The 18,356-nt window shown below is 32.6% G+C and overlaps 4 protein-coding genes across 4 annotated transcripts; 3 read left to right on the forward strand and 1 right to left on the reverse strand.

Annotated features, from left to right (window-relative positions):
• Positions 1–12: 12 nt before the first annotated feature.
• On the forward strand, positions 13–1,793 carry BNAC04G56700D. Its single transcript, XM_013835783.3, has 2 exons — positions 13–1,248; positions 1,334–1,793. Exons 1-2 carry the CDS (start codon positions 1,074–1,076, stop codon positions 1,657–1,659), a joined length of 501 nt encoding a protein of 166 aa, XP_013691237.1. The 5' UTR covers positions 13–1,073; the 3' UTR covers positions 1,660–1,793.
• Positions 1,794–1,912: 119 nt separating this feature from the next.
• LOC106395165 (phosphoinositide phospholipase C 6) lies at positions 1,913–5,129 on the forward strand. Its single transcript, XM_013835679.3, has 8 exons — positions 1,913–2,897; positions 2,983–3,179; positions 3,345–3,480; positions 3,562–3,819; positions 3,894–4,217; positions 4,326–4,478; positions 4,564–4,650; positions 4,736–5,129. Exons 1-8 carry the CDS (start codon positions 2,511–2,513, stop codon positions 5,027–5,029), a joined length of 1,836 nt encoding a protein of 611 aa, XP_013691133.2. The 5' UTR covers positions 1,913–2,510; the 3' UTR covers positions 5,030–5,129.
• Positions 5,130–13,389: 8,260 nt separating this feature from the next.
• LOC106395923 (putative B3 domain-containing protein At4g03170) lies at positions 13,390–14,788 on the forward strand. Its single transcript, XM_022700587.2, is given in 1 exon segment — positions 13,390–14,788. A coding segment is annotated over 1 exon segment (885 nt). The 5' UTR covers positions 13,390–13,862; the 3' UTR covers positions 14,748–14,788.
• A 794-nt stretch (positions 14,789–15,582) lies between these two features.
• Positions 15,583–17,740, reverse strand: LOC106394611 (CTD small phosphatase-like protein). The gene is made up of 6 exons (XM_013835179.3): positions 17,179–17,740; positions 16,575–16,703; positions 16,360–16,480; positions 16,202–16,283; positions 15,955–16,108; positions 15,583–15,874 (listed from the first exon to the last, which is right to left on the reverse strand). The coding sequence occupies exons 1-6, from the start codon at positions 17,464–17,466 to the stop codon at positions 15,734–15,736; spliced, it is 915 nt and encodes a 304-aa protein (XP_013690633.2). The 5' UTR covers positions 17,467–17,740; the 3' UTR covers positions 15,583–15,733.
• Between the last annotated feature and the right edge of the window lie 616 nt (positions 17,741–18,356).

Here is an 18,356-nt window from a genome sequence, read left to right on the forward strand (position 1 = left end):
CCATTGAAAAACATACTATAATATCATGGATAAATTTGTAAGAAAGATATACCACGAAATGAGTTTCTGATTTGAAACATAACGTCAAGAAACTGTTATGGAGTGTTTTCCACGACTGGAATCAAACGCGTTCAACCATTTAATCTCAAAACTGAACTAAAGAGAATGAAAAAAAATGATTAACGTCTAAAATAGTTTGATTGAGAGCATCTATCAACACAATAATTAATGTAAGAAAAGTCAGACCATCAAATCAGATAGACATAATGTTAGCATCCCAAATTGTGATATATAGAAAGATTCGAAATAATTGATTTGGTGGCTATCTATGTCACCAAATATAAATTATTTTTTACGTCACATATCCGTTTAAAACTCAAGAGTTACACGTGCTTGGACTATAGTGGTGAAAGGATGGATATCAAGAAGTGATTCGTGATACCGTGCGAGTGAAGCCAAAGGAAAAAGTCGGGTGGTGATTACATGGTCAGTAAACAATGATTTAGAGTCTTGGAAAATAAACGGACCGACCGTTGGAACAGGATGAGACCCACGGACCGAAAAAACGGGCATGGATGACCCATTAGCCTTGGGCGGTCGGAGCTTACACATAACCTTTTCAATTCCCTTCCTTCAGTCAACGGCAACGCAAAGAACTTATCAAAGGTTGTCCAACAGAACAACCAATGGGCCGTAAAATGTCAGATGCTCAATTTTAGAGGCCCATTAAAGGTGTAGAAGTGTGTTACCTCTTCTTCCTTTTGAGAAAATATGGGTTTGGTCAACAAACCCTTTAACCAATGGTGGCTTAGTGCTTACTGACCAAACCCACAAGTCAATAGATCAGTCTTTCTCAGTGATGGTAGGCTTGTTTCTTCATTTTCTGCTAACTACTCCGCTTTTCCTCCAAATGTAGTTAGCTCAGATAACACATTGAGATTAATCAAAGAATAAACCAAATAAATGGAGTCATACAAATTGACCATTTGCCTCCTTATATCCATCCTCTTCACACACATACATATGCTTATTTCATTTCTTAAAGCAAAGTAACATTTTGAGACTTCCAAGAAATGGGTAGCTTGTTCGTCTTACTTTCCTTCTTATTCTTCTTCTTCAATGGAGAACTTGCAGCTGCAAGCAAGTTTTGGAGCAGACTAGAGATGGCTGAGATGAATGGCTACGGGGAACACAAACTCTCCTCTGTGGTCATCACCGGTTCTCTTCTTTGCAACACCCCTGTTTCAGGTATTCTCTATATATATGTGTATAAGTCCTTATGTTTTTATGTCTAATCACACATGATAATCTTATCGTTGACATGATCTTACAGGTGCCACTGTTGCCATTAAATGTCACACCGGTTTCAAAAAGAGATCAAACTGGATAAAAGCTGTTACTGATGACTTTGGAGAATTTGTTATCCATCTTCCTTCTCATCTTCACGCAATTCCTCACTTAGAAAAGGCATGTTTTGTGAAACCAATACATGTGCCTAAACACTACCATAGATGCTACAAGGCTTTGTCCAAATCCAATCTGCACAAAGGCATCAAACTTGTCTCGTCCAAAGATGGTTTCCGTGTCTACACCTCAGGAACGATCATGTTACATGGATACAGTTCAAGATCATCCCAAGCTCGTAAAGCCGACATGTAAAACATTAGATAACTTGTGAAACAAGCATGTCTTACATTTTCATTGTCCTCACTTGTTTAGCTGGCGCTTAAGTCACAAAACTAAGTTTGAGTCTCTCTACATTGTAATCATATTCACACAAACATAAACATAAATATATACTCCATACTTTTTCATACGAATTAAAGAGACGTACACGACTTGCGGTTACAACCAAGTTTTTTTTTTTTGCTAAAAGGTTACAACCAAGTTAGTATGTAGTTTTACTAGTCAAATCAAGGTCGACGTGATGTACACGAAGTACGCATGATTTCGTTTACTGATGAATCCTGCATACAATTTCTAGAGTTAAAAAGAAAAGAAAAATCTAGAATTTATTTTTAAAAATAAGAAATAATATAAACAAAAGATTTATCTGTTTTATAAATATTCACACGTAATGATTTTACTTGTATCATCTTTTAAAAATTCAAGCTTAACGGTTTTATTTGAACTATATTAAAAATTTAATGTAACATTTTTGACAATGATCTACATAATTATTAATAAAGTGATTTTTTTGAAATTGAAATTTTCTGGTGTAGTAATATTAATGGATAAAAGATTACGGATCCTATATGAATCATGGAAGCAACACATTTGGATATATATGTAACATAATATAATCTTATTCTTAAATTAATACAAAAACTACAAAACGATCCTGCTTCAAATCCTCCTCTTTTATAGAGACTTTCCTTCTCATCTTCAATCTCTGAACCACCAAATCAGTTCTTTGATTCTGAAGAAACACATTTTCCTGATTCACTATAAACCCTAATAATTATATTCTTAAAAACCAAAACTTCTTTTTATAAGAAAAGTTTGAACAAATGGGGAAGGAGAAGAAGACAGAGTCGCACTCCAATGGGAGTTACAACTACAAGATGTTCAAATGCTTCAACCGTAAGTTCAAGATCAACGAAGTCCAACCCACCAACGACGTCCGTGACGCTTTCTGCAAATTCTCCGTCGGCGGCGGCGGCGGTGGAGGCGACGGAGACCGATCATCCGGCGTTATGGGGGCAGAGCAGCTCTGTTCTTTCCTCGACGACCACCATGTCCATTCAGTAACCACCGTCGCCGAGGCTCAGCGGTTAATCGACGAGGTTATAAGACGTAGACACCACGTCACGCGTTTCACGCGCCATGGACTTGACCTAGACGACTTCTTCAACTTCCTCTTTTACGACGATCTCAATCCTCCCATCAAGTCTCACGTAAAATCTTTAAACCCTATAATATTTTCTTCAAGAATCGAAACTTTGTTATTACAATGAATGTGAAACGTTGTGTCTGAAACAGGTGCATCAAGACATGACAGCTCCGTTGTCTCATTACTTTATATACACGGGGCACAACTCGTATCTTACTGGGAATCAACTTAGCAGCGATTGTAGCGAAGTCCCTGTGATCAAAGCTTTGCAAAGAGGAGTTCGAGTCATTGAGCTTGATCTTTGGCCTAACTCTACTGGAACAGATATCAATGTTCTTCACGGAAGGTCAACCTTCTTTTTCTTTCAAATTGCCACGACCGGATGAAACATTCGCCTTGACCCTCATAATTTAAATATTTATTATATATACATTGTATGGCTCCCAAATTATCGAAATTTTAAATGTTTATGGCTCCCAAAATCTCATATCCGGCTTCTTGTTTTCTTCAGAACGCTCACAACGCCTGTACCGCTGATCAAATGCTTGAAATCGATAAGAGATTACGCGTTTTCTAGCTCGCCTTATCCAGTTATCATCACTTTAGAGGATCATCTTACAGCTGATCTTCAAGCCAAAGTGGCTGAGGTAACATAATACTATCTATCTTGTGAATTAATCAGTTTGTTTAAATGTTTTGTGAACTTTTTTTGTTCTTTGTTTCTTTAGATGGCTACAAAGATATTTGGACAAATGTTGTATTACCCTGAGTCAGATAACTTAGAAGAGTTTCCTTCTCCTGCTTCACTGCTTCATCGGATAATCATCTCAACTAAACCGCCTAAAGAGTATCTTGAATCAAGGAACCCATTAGTTAAACAGAAAGATAATAGTAATGTATGTCCATCTTCAGAGGAGGAAACTCTTGTAACAGAGGAGATTCAGACACTAGAAAGTATGTTATCTTGCGATGATTCTGAAACCAAGGTAAGAAAAAAGGAGATTAATAATTGTCTTACATTGTTTGTTGTTTTGTAATTTAGTTTTGAGTTTTGAACTAGAGTGATAGTGATCAGCAGGAGGAGGAAGAAGAAGCGAGTGAAGAACAGAAACCAGTATACAAACGATTGATCACTATCCATGCTGGGAAACCAAAGGGATCGGTGAAAGAAGAGATGAAAGGTGCGGTTGATAAAGTGAGACGTTTGAGTTTAAGCGAGCAAGAACTTGACAGGACATGTTCATCCAACAGCCAAGATGTTGTAAGGTTTACACAGAAGAATTTGCTGAGGATATACCCGAAAGGAACAAGAATTAACTCATCAAACTACAAACCGCTTATTGGTTGGACGCATGGAGCACAAATGATTGCATTCAATATGCAGGTAACAAACTAAAGGGCTAACTAATGATACCTTGGATCTTACGCTACCTTTTTGGCATCGGTTTAGGCATGACCCTATATGTGTATAACAAATCATTTGTGATTATAGGGATATGGGAAATCTTTGTGGATGATGCACGGTATGTTTAGAGCCAATGGAGGCTGCGGATATGTCAAGAAACCTAACTTCTTGATGAAGAAAGGGTTTCATGAGGAAGTCTTTGACCCTAGGAAGAAACTTCCTGTGAAAGAAACGTTAAAGGCAAGTCAACAACAATTTAACAATACTATAAAGGATGTTACAAACATTTTGAATGCCATGCCATTTTGATGTGGTTTATTAATAGGTGAAAGTGTATATGGGAGATGGATGGCGTCTAGACTTCAGTCACACTCATTTCGACGCATATTCTCCTCCTGATTTCTACACTAAGGTATTAATATCACTTTCACCAAATAGTGTCTTTCTAACATTCTTTCAAAACGTTACAAGATTGTGGATTTGTGATCTTTTTGTAGATGTTCATAGTGGGTGTACCAGCAGATAATGCAAAGAGGAAGACAAAAATAATTGAAGACAATTGGTATCCAATTTGGGATGAAGAGTTCAGCTTCCCATTAACAGTGCCAGAGCTTGCTTTGCTTAGGATTGAAGTCAGAGAGTATGATATGTCTGAGAAGGATGATTTTGGGGGACAAACATGCTTGCCTGTTTCAGAGCTAAGACCAGGGATTAGATCTGTTCCTTTGTATGATAAGAAGGGCGAGAAAATGAAGTCAGTACGGCTTCTTATGCGTTTCATCTTTGAATGATTTGGCTTAATAGGAGTGGTAGTGTTTGAGAGAGAGTTTGGACCATTTTGAGAAAACCTTTTGAGGTATTGTATAATAGGAGTGGATCTTTGCTCTGATATCTCTAATAATGTTTAGATCTATCATATTAAAAAAATATTAACTATAGAATTTATAAAATTTTCCAATATATAAAACCATGTGTTGCAGTAAAAAAATTTAAAATATTTTTTTAACAAATAAATATAAATTATATTTTAAAATAAAATTTTATTAATATTGCAAATTTTCTTTTTCTTATCAATATTTTAATATAAATTTGATTTAATTAAACATAAAAATTAAGATAAAAATAATTTTATTTATTTTAAATTATATTTAAGAATATGCATGTATATATTTTAAATTATAATCTTAGATATATTTTTATATCTATTTATTTTAATTAAATATATTAAATAAATTTGTAAAAAATTGCATAATTATCAAAAATTAAAATTAAACAATATTTATAAAATTTGTAGATATATAAGAAACTAATGATTTTATGATTAAATTTTTATAATTTTTTTTAAAAAAATTGTATACATTTTTTAAAAAATTAGAAATAAAATTGTATAATTTAAAAATATATAATTAAATGATATTTCGAAATTTGTAATGCCATATTTGAATATATTTATTTTAATGATGCTTTATGTATTATTACCATATTCTAAAAAAAATTCTAAAAATACAAATCGACATTAAATGTAATATATGAGTTATTACCATATTTTAAAAAGTTTACCAAAAATATAAATTAACATTAAATGTAATTGTCCATGTAATATTAAGCTATAAGTTATGTCATCAATTTTAGTAGCCATGTCATATTATTTTTGTGAAAATGATTGTGGAGATGACATGTGGCAAAATCACTTCTTAAATAATGTATAGGGGATCTAATTGTAAGATGATCCTGACAAATTTTCTCGAAAACTGGAACAAAAGAATGTTAAGGAAGTCCAGAAATCAGAATTTAGAAAATTACGTGAGAGGTAATTCATTATTAGTACAATAAAACCTCTATAAATTAATAATGTTGAGATTTTAAAATTTTATTAATTTATAGAGATATTAATTTACAAAAGTTTCATTATTTGATTTTAGTGTAAAGATATTAATTGTTATTTTTTGAAAATTTGACAATTGTATTAATTTTATTATATTATTTGGTGTACATAATATATATTGCATAGAACTTAAATGTGGTTTTAGATATAATATTACTAAATTTCATCAAAAATATATTAAGTGTTAAGAAAATATAAAGATAATTCCATTGTGAATATAAAACGAACAATATAATAATAGATTTTTACTTATATAAAATATTAAAATATTTATACATATAAATTATTAATTTATAATTTTAACGAAACCATATATTTATATATAATTTTCTATAAAAAATATTATTTTATCATTTTATGTCAAATTTTGAATTGGTCCAAGTTGGTACCGGCAAAATTTATTAATTTATAGAGATTATTAATTTATCAAATATTAATTTATAGAGATTCTACTGTACAAAGGCAAAAAACCAAAAAACCAGTTGGCTTTTGCTCTTAATCTTTAATGATGTTGAGAAGATGGCTCTTTCGAGTCGCATCACCGTGTGATGGTGTGAATTATTATTATTATCATATATATACCCCAGTTATCAGTTGGTGCTATGGGTTATATAATATTTCACAAGAAGACTCATGAGCATTCCACCTCAAAGCCAACTGGTTACTAATGCAATAATTCACTCCTTATATACTACGTCAGTTTCTTTAAAGTTTCCAATGTGGGAAGCGTTATAGTTAATTAATTACAAAAGGTAAACTTTATCTTAGAAAAAGGAAATCAGTTTAATTTGGATATTGATTATTACCTTTTTTCGTTTTGGAATAGGTAACGTTTCTTCTAGTTCAAAACACACTTGATATTTGGAAGAGCTTCATGATGATATATCACTTTGCATCTGGATTCGGATCGTGCAATTCCAACACGAGTACAGTATTAGGAGGCGCTTCTTGTGGTAAGCGATTGAGAGTTAGAAGAGGAAAAGGGTCTACATGCTGGTGTTGAAGCTGGTGTGAGAAGAATTTTTGATGTTAAAGCATAATTATAAGATGATCATGATCCACATATGGAATTTTCAAAGCTGTTATTGAATTAGTTCATAATTGAGATGTATAGAATTTTACAACAGGGTGGTGGTATTCATCATATACTGTATTTCTCTTCTCCTTTGTTAAACTATATGTTTTTTCTCATTTTTTTTTGAAAGAATTCTCAAAATAAATATCCAATCCAATTTTTTTTTTTTTGGACAAACCTTACTTCAAATTAAACTCAAACAGAGTTAACAAAGATCAACAAAGCTCCCTTAGCTAAGGCATCAGCATCGACATTGCTGAGCCGAGGGACGTAATGAAAAGACACAACAGAAAATAAAGAACATAAATGATAGATATCATACAGCACTCCTTGAGCTTCGATTCTTCTATCTTGTGATGAGATTACTGTAATGAGAGACTGTGAATCTGCCATACAGCAAGCGTTCTTAGTCCCAAATTGACTGTTGACCCCATTGATTTTCACATTTTTATCAGGGTTTAGAAGGAAATGTGTCTTGTCTATTATCGTAGTCTCGTGTAGCTTGGGTTCTACGGTACGAGACTACGAGTATTGTGTAGTGAGACAGGGAGATAGAAATAGATAGCACTGATATTTTGGAAGTTGAAAACTGAAATAAAAGAAAGCTAAAAGTATGCAAGTCCAGAAATCAAATTTTAGAAATTATACGACGTTTATATTTCAATCAATCTCAGAATTCATGTGCGATTTTTCTCTTTGGACTTTTGAGCTAATCCATTATTCATAAGGTAAAAACATCAGTTGGCTTTGGCTCATGAATCTTTAGTGTTAGAGACGATAGCTCTTTCGAGCCGCATCACCGTGTGTTAGTGTATGTATCTGTCAGTTGAACGTACCCTAGTGGGTCAAGGCCTCAAGGGTTATATGATAACATAGGAAGACTCATGAGCTAACCACCTCAAAGCCAACTGGTTATTTTTTCAATAACTTGCTCTTTCTTATATACCACGCTAGTTACTTAATGTCTCCGATGTGGGATTCATTCATTGTTATTTGTTACTTTTAGATTAACTAGGTCTGTTTCCGCGCTACGCGCGGATTATGTAGTTATATATTATGTAGTTATATATATATTTTTTAGATAAATATAAATATATGTTATTGATGGTTTAATCATTTTGTAGTAAAAAACTACAAACTTTGTACATGAAGTAGGATAAAATTTTGTTGATGATTTCATTTGGCTGTAATTGGAAAAATTATTGTTGGTCATTTTGAATAGGATTAAGTAAGAAATAAATTATATTATTGATAGATGGTTAACAGTTCTACTTGGTGTAGCATAAAAATAAGAATTATTATAGAATTTTTGTTGAGCAAAGAATAACATCAAATACATGACGTCAAAATATAAACAATGTATTGGCTGTTGAAAGAAATTAACCGAAGACATTGGCTTTGTTAAATCAAGTGGTGGACTTGCATGTGGTGCAGCAGACTTTGGTTCCATTGTTTTTCTTTCTGGTTTTATCTTTATAAATTTTTATGAAGCTCTTAATATTCTTCGTCTTTTGTTAAAGTAAATCGGGTTCTTTAAGTAGAAGTGGGTACCAATTTCCCTAAATTTATAACGAAAGTAATAGAATATTGTTAAGTTACAAAAAAAAAGTAATAGGATATTGTTTAAGGTTAAAATTTATATGCTTTATTTTTGAATGTTTGGTTTAATGCTTGTGGCGAAGTCAAATTTATGTTTGCAAGATTGTATGTTTTGCAAAAACAAAATAGTTTACATAATATTTTCCGGTAAATTATTTAGTTATTAAAATTACTCTAAACCTATCTAAGTTACAATGGATTTATAATTTTTTTTAAAAATATATAATTATAATATACTAACTTATTATATTGTAAGTAAATACCTCTACTAAAATATTTATCTTGTAATTGAAAATAAATAATTATTTGATCTCTATCTAATTATATAAGTAATTGTTTTAAATATACTTATTTATCTTGCATTTATTTAGATGGTTATTTTTTAATAAAAATACATTAATTAAAAATATCCTTAAAATTTAATTTCATATAATTTTATGAAAATATAGTTTCATATCTTAGATAAAGCACTTAACTAAATGCAATGAAAAAAATTAATCTGATTTGGATGAATTATTATCAGAAATATTGTAATTCAGTTTAGAGCGATATATGTAATTCAACACATCTGAAAGTTAATTACCGAACCAATCTAAAATTCAGTTTAGAAGCTGTCTAGAGTGCACACAATTTGCTGAAGAGATCCTTGAGCCCCGTCAAAGAAAATCATAATGTCATCCGCAAAAGCCAAGTGTGTGACAACTGGATCAGACGCTAGCGGATGGTAGCCAATTAAACCAGTGCTGTAGTTTTTGTTAAGCATTTGACCCAAGACTTCCATAGCCAGAACATAGAGATATGGAGATAACGGGTCTCCTTGACGAAGACCCCTTGCTCCCTTGAAGTAGCCACCAAGCTCACCGTTCACAGCAACAGAGAAGCGGGTGGTAGTGATACACTGAGATATAAGATTGATAAAGGAATCCGGGAAGCCAAGTGCTCTCAAGATCAGAAAGATGAAGCTCCAATTAATAGAGTCGAAAGCCTTTTTCAAATCAACCTTCAAGATGGAACGCTTTGTGATATTCTTCCAATTATATCCCTGGACCAACTCTGTTGCCATGAGCACATTTTCAACTAAGAGTCTCCCCGGGATGAAAGCTGACTGAGTGTTGGAAATAACAGAAGGAAGGACTTTCTTCAACCTGTTTGCGAGAAGTTTCGCAATCACCTTGTAAACTGTATTACAACAAGAGATTGGTCTAAACTCAGATATCTTATCAGCATTCTTTTTCTTGGGTATCAATGTTAAGATCGTAGCATTCCATTGTTGAAGGAGGCGGCCTGTGATAAAGAATTCCTGGATTGCATCAGTAACCTCCTGACCCACTGTGCTCCAATGTGCCGTGAAGAATTCTGAGGGATACCCGTCTGGTCCTGGTGCTTTATTCTTTGGTAGATCAAAGAAAGCAGTCTTGATATCCTGACTAGTATAGGCAGCAGAGAGAGAGTCCGAGACTGATGGAGAGCACCTATAGGAGAGAAGCTGTTCAATATCCACAAGAGATGAGGCTGAAGAAACGGGTTCTCCTCCAAGAAGGTCCTGATAGAAAGAGATAGCATGGGCCATAATTTCCTCTTTGCTGTCAATCAAGTTGCCTGCCTCATCCTTCAGATAAAGAATCTGGTTCATGTAGTTTCAAGTCCTCATCTGCTTGTGATAGAATCCAGTGTTGCTATCTCCCTTATCTAACCAGTTAACACGGGAGCGTTGATAGAAGAAAGACTCCTCAGCTTTAGCCAAAATAATCCATTTATCGTATGCTGATCTTTCATTTATACCAGCCTGAGGAGAGGGAGAGGAGAGGACAATTCGCTGGCAGTGAGTGAGGTCGTCAAACGCTTCAGAAACCCTTTTCTCAATACCTGAATAATTCTCTCTACTGAAGGATCTGATGATGCTTTTGAGAGCCTTTAGCTTCCTTGAAACCCTCAGCATTTTAGTGCCATCAAATGGGAGAGAATTCCAACATTCGTTAACCACCACTTCAAAATCAGGATGATCATTTAGCATTGAGAAAAACTTGAAGGGTTGTTTAGTCTTTGGCTTTTCCACATCAAGAAAGACACGGCACGGACTGTGGTCCGAGATCCCCGGATCCCCAAAGACACCAAGAGAGTTAGGAAATTTATGGAGCCAGTCGTCATTTACCAAGATCCTATCAAGTTTCTTTGAAATAACAGAAGCTCCCTGGTAATTGGACCAAGTGAAGGAGTTCCCATAGTACTTTAGATCAGCCAGATTTGTATCATGAGTACAGTTGATGAAGTCCCTCATACCACGAGAAGAAGAGAAAGCATCAGATGAGAAGAAGAGAAAGCATCAGAGAAAGCATCATTCAATGTTCTTACAATAATTTATATATATGAAAATGAATTCTAAACTTTTTTTTCCCTAAATTGAGATTATTTACAAGCAAAAGTTTCTAAGAGACATGCAAAACTGGTCAAATTTTTTTCACTTTCAGATCAAGCCAAAGCAGAAATCATTTAATAAAAGAAATATAAATAATAACATTGAGGACGATCGAAGGAGCTCGCGGGGGTGAAGGAGGAAGAACGTCGTTGCTGCTTTCCTTTTCTTCTCTTCATTTTGTGTGTTACTCTCTCTGTTCGATAAGATTAAACTGAATAGTAAAAAGTCGAATAATAGTGACTTTGTTATTAGTTCCCGAAAAATATGGGGAAATCCGCAACAAGATACTCGTTTATCTTCTATATTGACTTTTTTTTTTTTATCAACTTCTATATTGACTTTGTTATTTAACATGTTTAACCTGTGCTTTAGTGGGCTTATGGCCGGATAGAAGCCCACCTGAGTAAAAGGACGATCACGCGCGGGATTGTTTAAGAATTTTGTTGTTTTTTAATCTTTTCTCAGTACCTTTTTTCTCTACCATAAAAAGTCATACTAGCCTTATTTAGGTCCATTTCATTAATTACATTTATTTAATTATTTATATTAATCTATTCAATATATAAAGATATTAATAATAAATCAATTTTAGCTGTAAATTTAAATTTTATTTTTAGTTATAACAAAATGTTGAGAAAAAATCTAACAAAATCTTTCTAAAAATTTAAAATATTTTATTTAAATTAATACCATTGATTAATTTCGTAATTAATATATATATTATTATAAATTAATTTAAATAAAATTTTATTATGAAACAAGATAAAATAAAAGTGTATGCTATTTTTCAAATTTTATAATTATATTCTATATCTTCTTTATTAAAAGAAATACCATAAAAATCATACTAGGTCTATTTCATCAATTACATCTATTTGACTATTTAAGTTAATCTATTTAATATATAAGATTTCTAAAAAATCTTATAAATTATATAGATATTAATAAATAAATTTTAACTGTAAATTTAAATTTTATTTTTACTTATAACAAAATATGTTAAAAAACCTAACAAAATCTTAATAAAATTTTAAAATATTTTTAAATTAATGCAGCGATTGATTTCATAATTAATAATATAGTATTATTATAATGTATTTACTTATAAAATCCCACAATATACTAAAATAAACAACATAAAAATAAAAATTATGCTAAGAAAATATCAATTTTATAGTATAACTAAATAAAATTTTAAAATGTATTGTATTTAGTCTGTAAAAATTAGAAAAAATGAAGGAGATTCTCAATTTTTTTATTTCATACTATGAATTTATTTTACCAAACTCGAAAATATATTAATATATAATAACAATTAATAATAAAGTAAATATATAAAACAAATCATTATACATTAATAATATCGAATAAGAAACATAACCAATAACATTATAGATTTACACAATATATAACACTAAAATGTAAATATCTTTTAAAGTTTTGCGATGGTATCTCTTATATATTTATAAAATGAAAATCTACCCGCACGGATGTGCGGGTGAAAAATCTAGTTTTTGTTTTATTTTATTTTGTTCATAATAGAAAAAGTTAATAAGTGTGTTAATTAAGTGAATTTCCAAGGATTTCTCATGCAAATAAAAACTGCAGAAGAGTTTTTTTCAACTAAAGGAGTTGTAATCTATACTATTAAAATAGAAATCATGACTTAATTCATATGTAATTTTTTTATTTGGACCACCCTTAATTTATAAAGTTATTAAAATTAAATTTTATATAAATATATGAATTATTTGAATTATTCTAAAACAAACAAATCAAATAGAGCCTATATTTTCTCTTAAATTGTATATGAATAAAATCTTTTCATATCTTTTATTTACAATATAAATATATACTTCATTTCACTAAAAGAAACCTTTTAAATATTTAATTAATTTCGTAATTATTTAAAATAAATGTACATTTCATTTTTCACTAAAATTTTTAAAATATTTAATTAATTTCGTGTCTATTTAAAAATTAAATGTATAGTTCACTTTAACTAAAATAAACTTTTAAATATCTAATTAATTTTAAATTATAACTAAACCCATGTAAAATTTTGTAGTAAATTTGCAATATTAATTTAATATAATACTTTTCAATTAAATTTTTGATCCCTAACCAATAAAAGTTTTCAATTTATAATTGTTTATCACATGATTTAAAATATGCTATCCTAAAAATTTTAAACAAAGAAATTAAATTATTTCATGTGAACTATAAAATTGTTGTGTTTTAAAATTTATATTAAATAATTAGTAATATGGTAAATAACGATTAATCATGTAAGATGAATAATTATGTGTGTAAATATAAAAATAATCATCCGCACAAAAATAAAAATAATCATCGGCACAGGTGTACGGGTCAACATCTAGTATTTATCTAAAAACTAAACTTTGCCAACAGTTTAAGTTTTTCTTCACTTATCTAACACTTTCTTAATTATTTGATTTTGGATACTTATCTGATACTTTTAAATTTATGTTAAAATTTAAACTAATATCTCTATATATCTAGACGGAAAGTAATTAAATAAAAAAGGAACAAATTCATGCTTGAATGGGAATTTGTTCACGAGTTTAAAAAGGAACAATAACTTTTACCTTTTTGTTCGGAAGAGATGTTTATGTAAACATTAACACAATGGTAAAGAAAAGACAGAAAGAAAGAAGGAAAAAAGGCATAGCAGACTTGTTGCACACCATGGTGACTTCAAAAGAGGAGACCACAAGCGTTGTAATAACACAAGAAGACAGAGAAGCTGCGGAAACATTAATAAAACTAAGCCAAGATACTCGATATCAGCCAGTAGAAGAAGAAGATGCAGCTCCATCGTCGACTCTATTATTACAACAAGTAAGTAAAGCTCCTCTTTAAGTTACAAAAAAAAAAAAAAAAAAAAAAAGTAAAGCTCCTCAAAAATCGTGTTCGTGTAAAAAGTGTAAAGCTAAAGAGAAACAGCATTCGAAGAAGGATGATAAAATATCTATGGAGAGTACAAAAGGGAAGACAGAGGTAGACGATACCGAGGAAACCCTAATGATTCTTCAGGAATGGAGCCACACCAAGCCCGACCCGGTGGAGAAAATATTCAGCGGTGATGCTGACGTGGCGGAGCTATTCAGCGAACCGATAAAGAAGCAGCTGACAATGAGCGACGTGGAGAATGGTCAATGCAGGCTCATGTTAGGGAAGCAGCAAGTGCAGAAGAAGATGCATCCTCTTTTAGAACATTCTGAGATTCCGCTAGGGACTGAGGGGCTTGATGTTTCGGTGTACGGACCAAACGGGGAGGTTCAAACGATGAAGTTCAAGATGTGGGGCGAGGACACGCCTGTGTTGACCTCGGGGTGGAAAGACTTCGTGGACAAGTATGACCTCGAGAAGCATCGTGATTTTCTCACTATTTGGATGTTTAGGCATAGAGTCACTCGTGGGATTTGCTTTGCTATTGACAGTACTAGTTTTTCTGTAACGGGGCCTCTGAGTTCGAGGATCTCGAAGTCTGTCTTTCCGAATCCAAATTAATTAGGGTTTTTAGTCGTTTGTGTTTTTTTTTTTTTTTTTTTTGTTTTTTTTTTGGTAATTAGAAGAGAGGATAGTACAAAAGAGATTTCAGGCTTGTCAACTAACAATTAGGGTCCTTTACAAGGCTTTGATTGAGGCTGCCTTCAAGGATTATGATTACAGATTTTTGTGTTATGTTTAATTGTGGTTTTTGTTTTGTTCATGAAAAATAAATTATTGTGGAAGTCTCTTTGATTCAAAATTTATTAATATATATGCACCATAAAGTTGGGGTTAGAGTTTAGTATAGAAGATAAATCAAAGGGTACAAAATAAATTCAAGCAGGTTGATTTTTGATAAAAATGTAACAAAAACTATTTGTTTTTCTCTTTCTCTATAGCTTTCCTATTAGTACATCACTAGCTTACTAAATCAGTATTATAGAAAATCTTGAACATAGTGCGAATAGAACTGTTTTTCTATATTGCGGTTTAATGTGATGCAAGTACAATTACAATGGTGTAAGTGACATCAAACGTAAATTTTCATTAAACATGTATAGTTATACATGTATAAGAAGCCAATGTTCCGGGGTCGGGGACTCGTTACTATGGAGTCGTTTTGTAATAATTTTAATACTTTGTAATAGCAAATCAGCGCCAAAAGATTACAAAATGGTGTTAATTATGGGGGTTCTAGATTCTATTTGATCTGGCCAAGTGGTCATGCAGAGACCATAACATGAACACATAATATCTCAAATTCGATATGTCCCCTAATATCTTTATTATTTTTTTGGTTTACATCCAGTTAATTTTTTTTATAGGTTCGTCTCTGATCTAGACCAAGACCGGATTGGATTTTCGACATAGATTTTTTTTTTTTCATTCAAAAACATCGTAACGCAGTCATGTCCAATATATACACAGCTAAAAATTTAGTGGCTTAGCAATCTTGTTTAGTCCAACTGTCCAAGCAGACTTATCAACACATTTTCCACTGTGAGCTATTGCGATGATGTCCAGCATGACCTTGGTATGCCTTGCTTTTCGAACCATTCAGGCATGTGGAATCTATCGTAAAGAGCTCCTCTTACATCCTCTTCTTCTGAAAGTTTCTTAAGAAGCGGGAGAATAATGTCCAGTAGCTTCAACATGTAGTGCGTTCTCATTAGAAAATGGGATGATAAAATGTTCTCAATATTATTAGGAACTGACTTAAAAATACCTGAGTATCATGTGGCTGTTCAGCGGAAAACGGAACACATGGAATCCCGTTTAGAGGTTGTAATAGAAAACTGTAAGGATTGTTGTCTACTATAACTGTCCTACACATATTCTTTGATGTGCATAGTAGATCCTTCACGTGATCTCGATATTGCCTGTTTTTTGAAAAACAAAAGCACAAAAATAAATAAACTAAACTACTATATATATTATCTAACAAATGAAGGCTATTCAGATGATCAACTTACGTGCTGACAGTACAAGGTCGATACAGCCTCTCGTTCAATACATGCTTCGTATCTATTTTGTCCACAAGCGGTCTTGCATAATCTGCATATATGAGGAATATACTTGAACAAGAAACAGAGAATAGTGATACTAAGAAGAGTAGTATAACTCTAGGAACCTTCAAGACCAGCGGTAAATACAATAAGATTTGCAAATTGGCTGAGTTTCTCTAAGAATTCATGTAACCCTGGACGTTCAAACACTGTAACATAATTGATTTTAGGTTCCCCATTGCACTCCTGTCACGCCAGAGAAGTGAGATTATTTGCTCATGAAACAAATAAAATTATTTGATATAAAAGCACTAAGAAGCATTTGCTATTTAGTGAAAACCTTTGTTGATGATATGCACTCCAGCTCAAACCACTTTAATCCAGCTTCAATAGCTTGTGTACGTAAATTATCAGGTAGACTAGATGTCTCATACGCACTAACCAATGTCTCATCCAAGTCCAGAACTACCTGTAAATCCATGTTCTTATCTCAGACTACTTAAAACACCCTCTTAATTGAGTTCCCTCATTTTATATATAGATTAATAGTCTTCTTCTGTTTTTTTAACACCTTATAGAGTAATAATAGTCATATACATATATTTGAGATCAGTTTGGGGGTTCAAATAATTTATACTATATATTAACCATTAAAATTTTGAGGCCTAGGAAAATGTGTAATCCTTATGTGGATGGCCCCTATCTTAGTCTACCATATAATATTGGCAGCACCAAGACTGACATGTCAGTAATGCATCAAAGCAAGAACCTAAAAACTTCTTCCCTCTCTCTGTTAAATTACTTATGAACCAACTAGATGTTATACAAGATTGATGTAGATAGAGAGACATAGAATATAGTCACATGCTTGCTTATACTCATATTAGAGAATCAATATAGCCTACGGGACATGTCACTGAAGAAGGCCAAAACAGAGATCATACCATGAGTCTCTGGATGCTGCCGACTTCTCCTTCGCTAGAAGTTCTCCCGGAGGCGATTTCTATGGTGGTGACGGGTGGTTCCGCCGCCATCTCCGGTAACTCGATGACCGGCAAGGGCTTAAACCCATCGGAGATGGCTTTGGAAGAGAGAAAAGGGTGGTGAGCGAGGGGACGGAGGATCTTAAGAAAGAACTGGTAGAAAAAATCGAGCCAGTTGACAAAAACATTCCACAGTTGAAGCGACGACCGTGGCGAGTAAACAACATCGGTTTGACTTAGTTCTTCCATGACTCGGACCGCTTTGATCCAGAGGGAGGGAGAAGGATGGAGACTAACAAAGCTTTTGGTGAAACGAGGAACCTGAGGAAGAAGATGAGACAATCAAAGTTTGGGCTCTCACTTTGGGTTTTCTTTCTCTTTTTCAGCAAAAACGTCTTTGCTTTTTTATTTATTTTTTTATTTGATTTGATTGCTGTGATTCACGCGTAACTGTTAGCGACTGATAATCACGGCGAATGTAATACGATAAATGAGTTGAAGTAAAAGGCCACGCGCGGAGAAATGAGGGTCGGAGAGATTCGAAAGAAGAGACAGATTTAAAAGAGAAGAAAGCGCTGCGCTCAATTCCCTTTGGAACTTTCCTGTTGGGTCCCTCCCTATCTAGAGCTAAACCGGATTTATTTCAATTTGGTTTTGTTTGGTTTGACTTAGAGACAGTTCGACTTGACCACCTTTGACATTTTGCAATGTACCTATTCAAATGGTGGTATATACTAGGATAAAACAATACTAGTGATAATTGCTTTGTTTATTTTTTTATTATTATTTATTTCTTATGATATGTATTAAAGTATTTCGCATCCATATTCCATACGCTACTACATTGGAAGCTTGATCCAACTACTACAAACCATTATTGGTATTTGGTACAGAGTGTAGACACCAGAATCAACGTATCTTATTTGGTCATCATAAATGAACATTATGGTCGGTTGGTCCAAAATTTAGTTTTAAGTTTTGATCATTTTTTTTAGAGAGTTTCATTGGAAAAATGATAATCAACTAAAAATACATGAAAAGTTGACATAGCAGATTTCATATATTAGCCTCTACAACTTTGTAAATGATAGTTTATGACTTTATGTATCTTCCAACCCTTTATCGAAATCCTTTCAGTT

This window comes from Brassica napus, chromosome C4 (assembly GCF_020379485.1).
Source record: "Brassica napus cultivar Da-Ae chromosome C4, Da-Ae, whole genome shotgun sequence".
Classification (NCBI taxonomy): Eukaryota; Viridiplantae; Streptophyta; class Magnoliopsida; order Brassicales; family Brassicaceae; genus Brassica; species Brassica napus.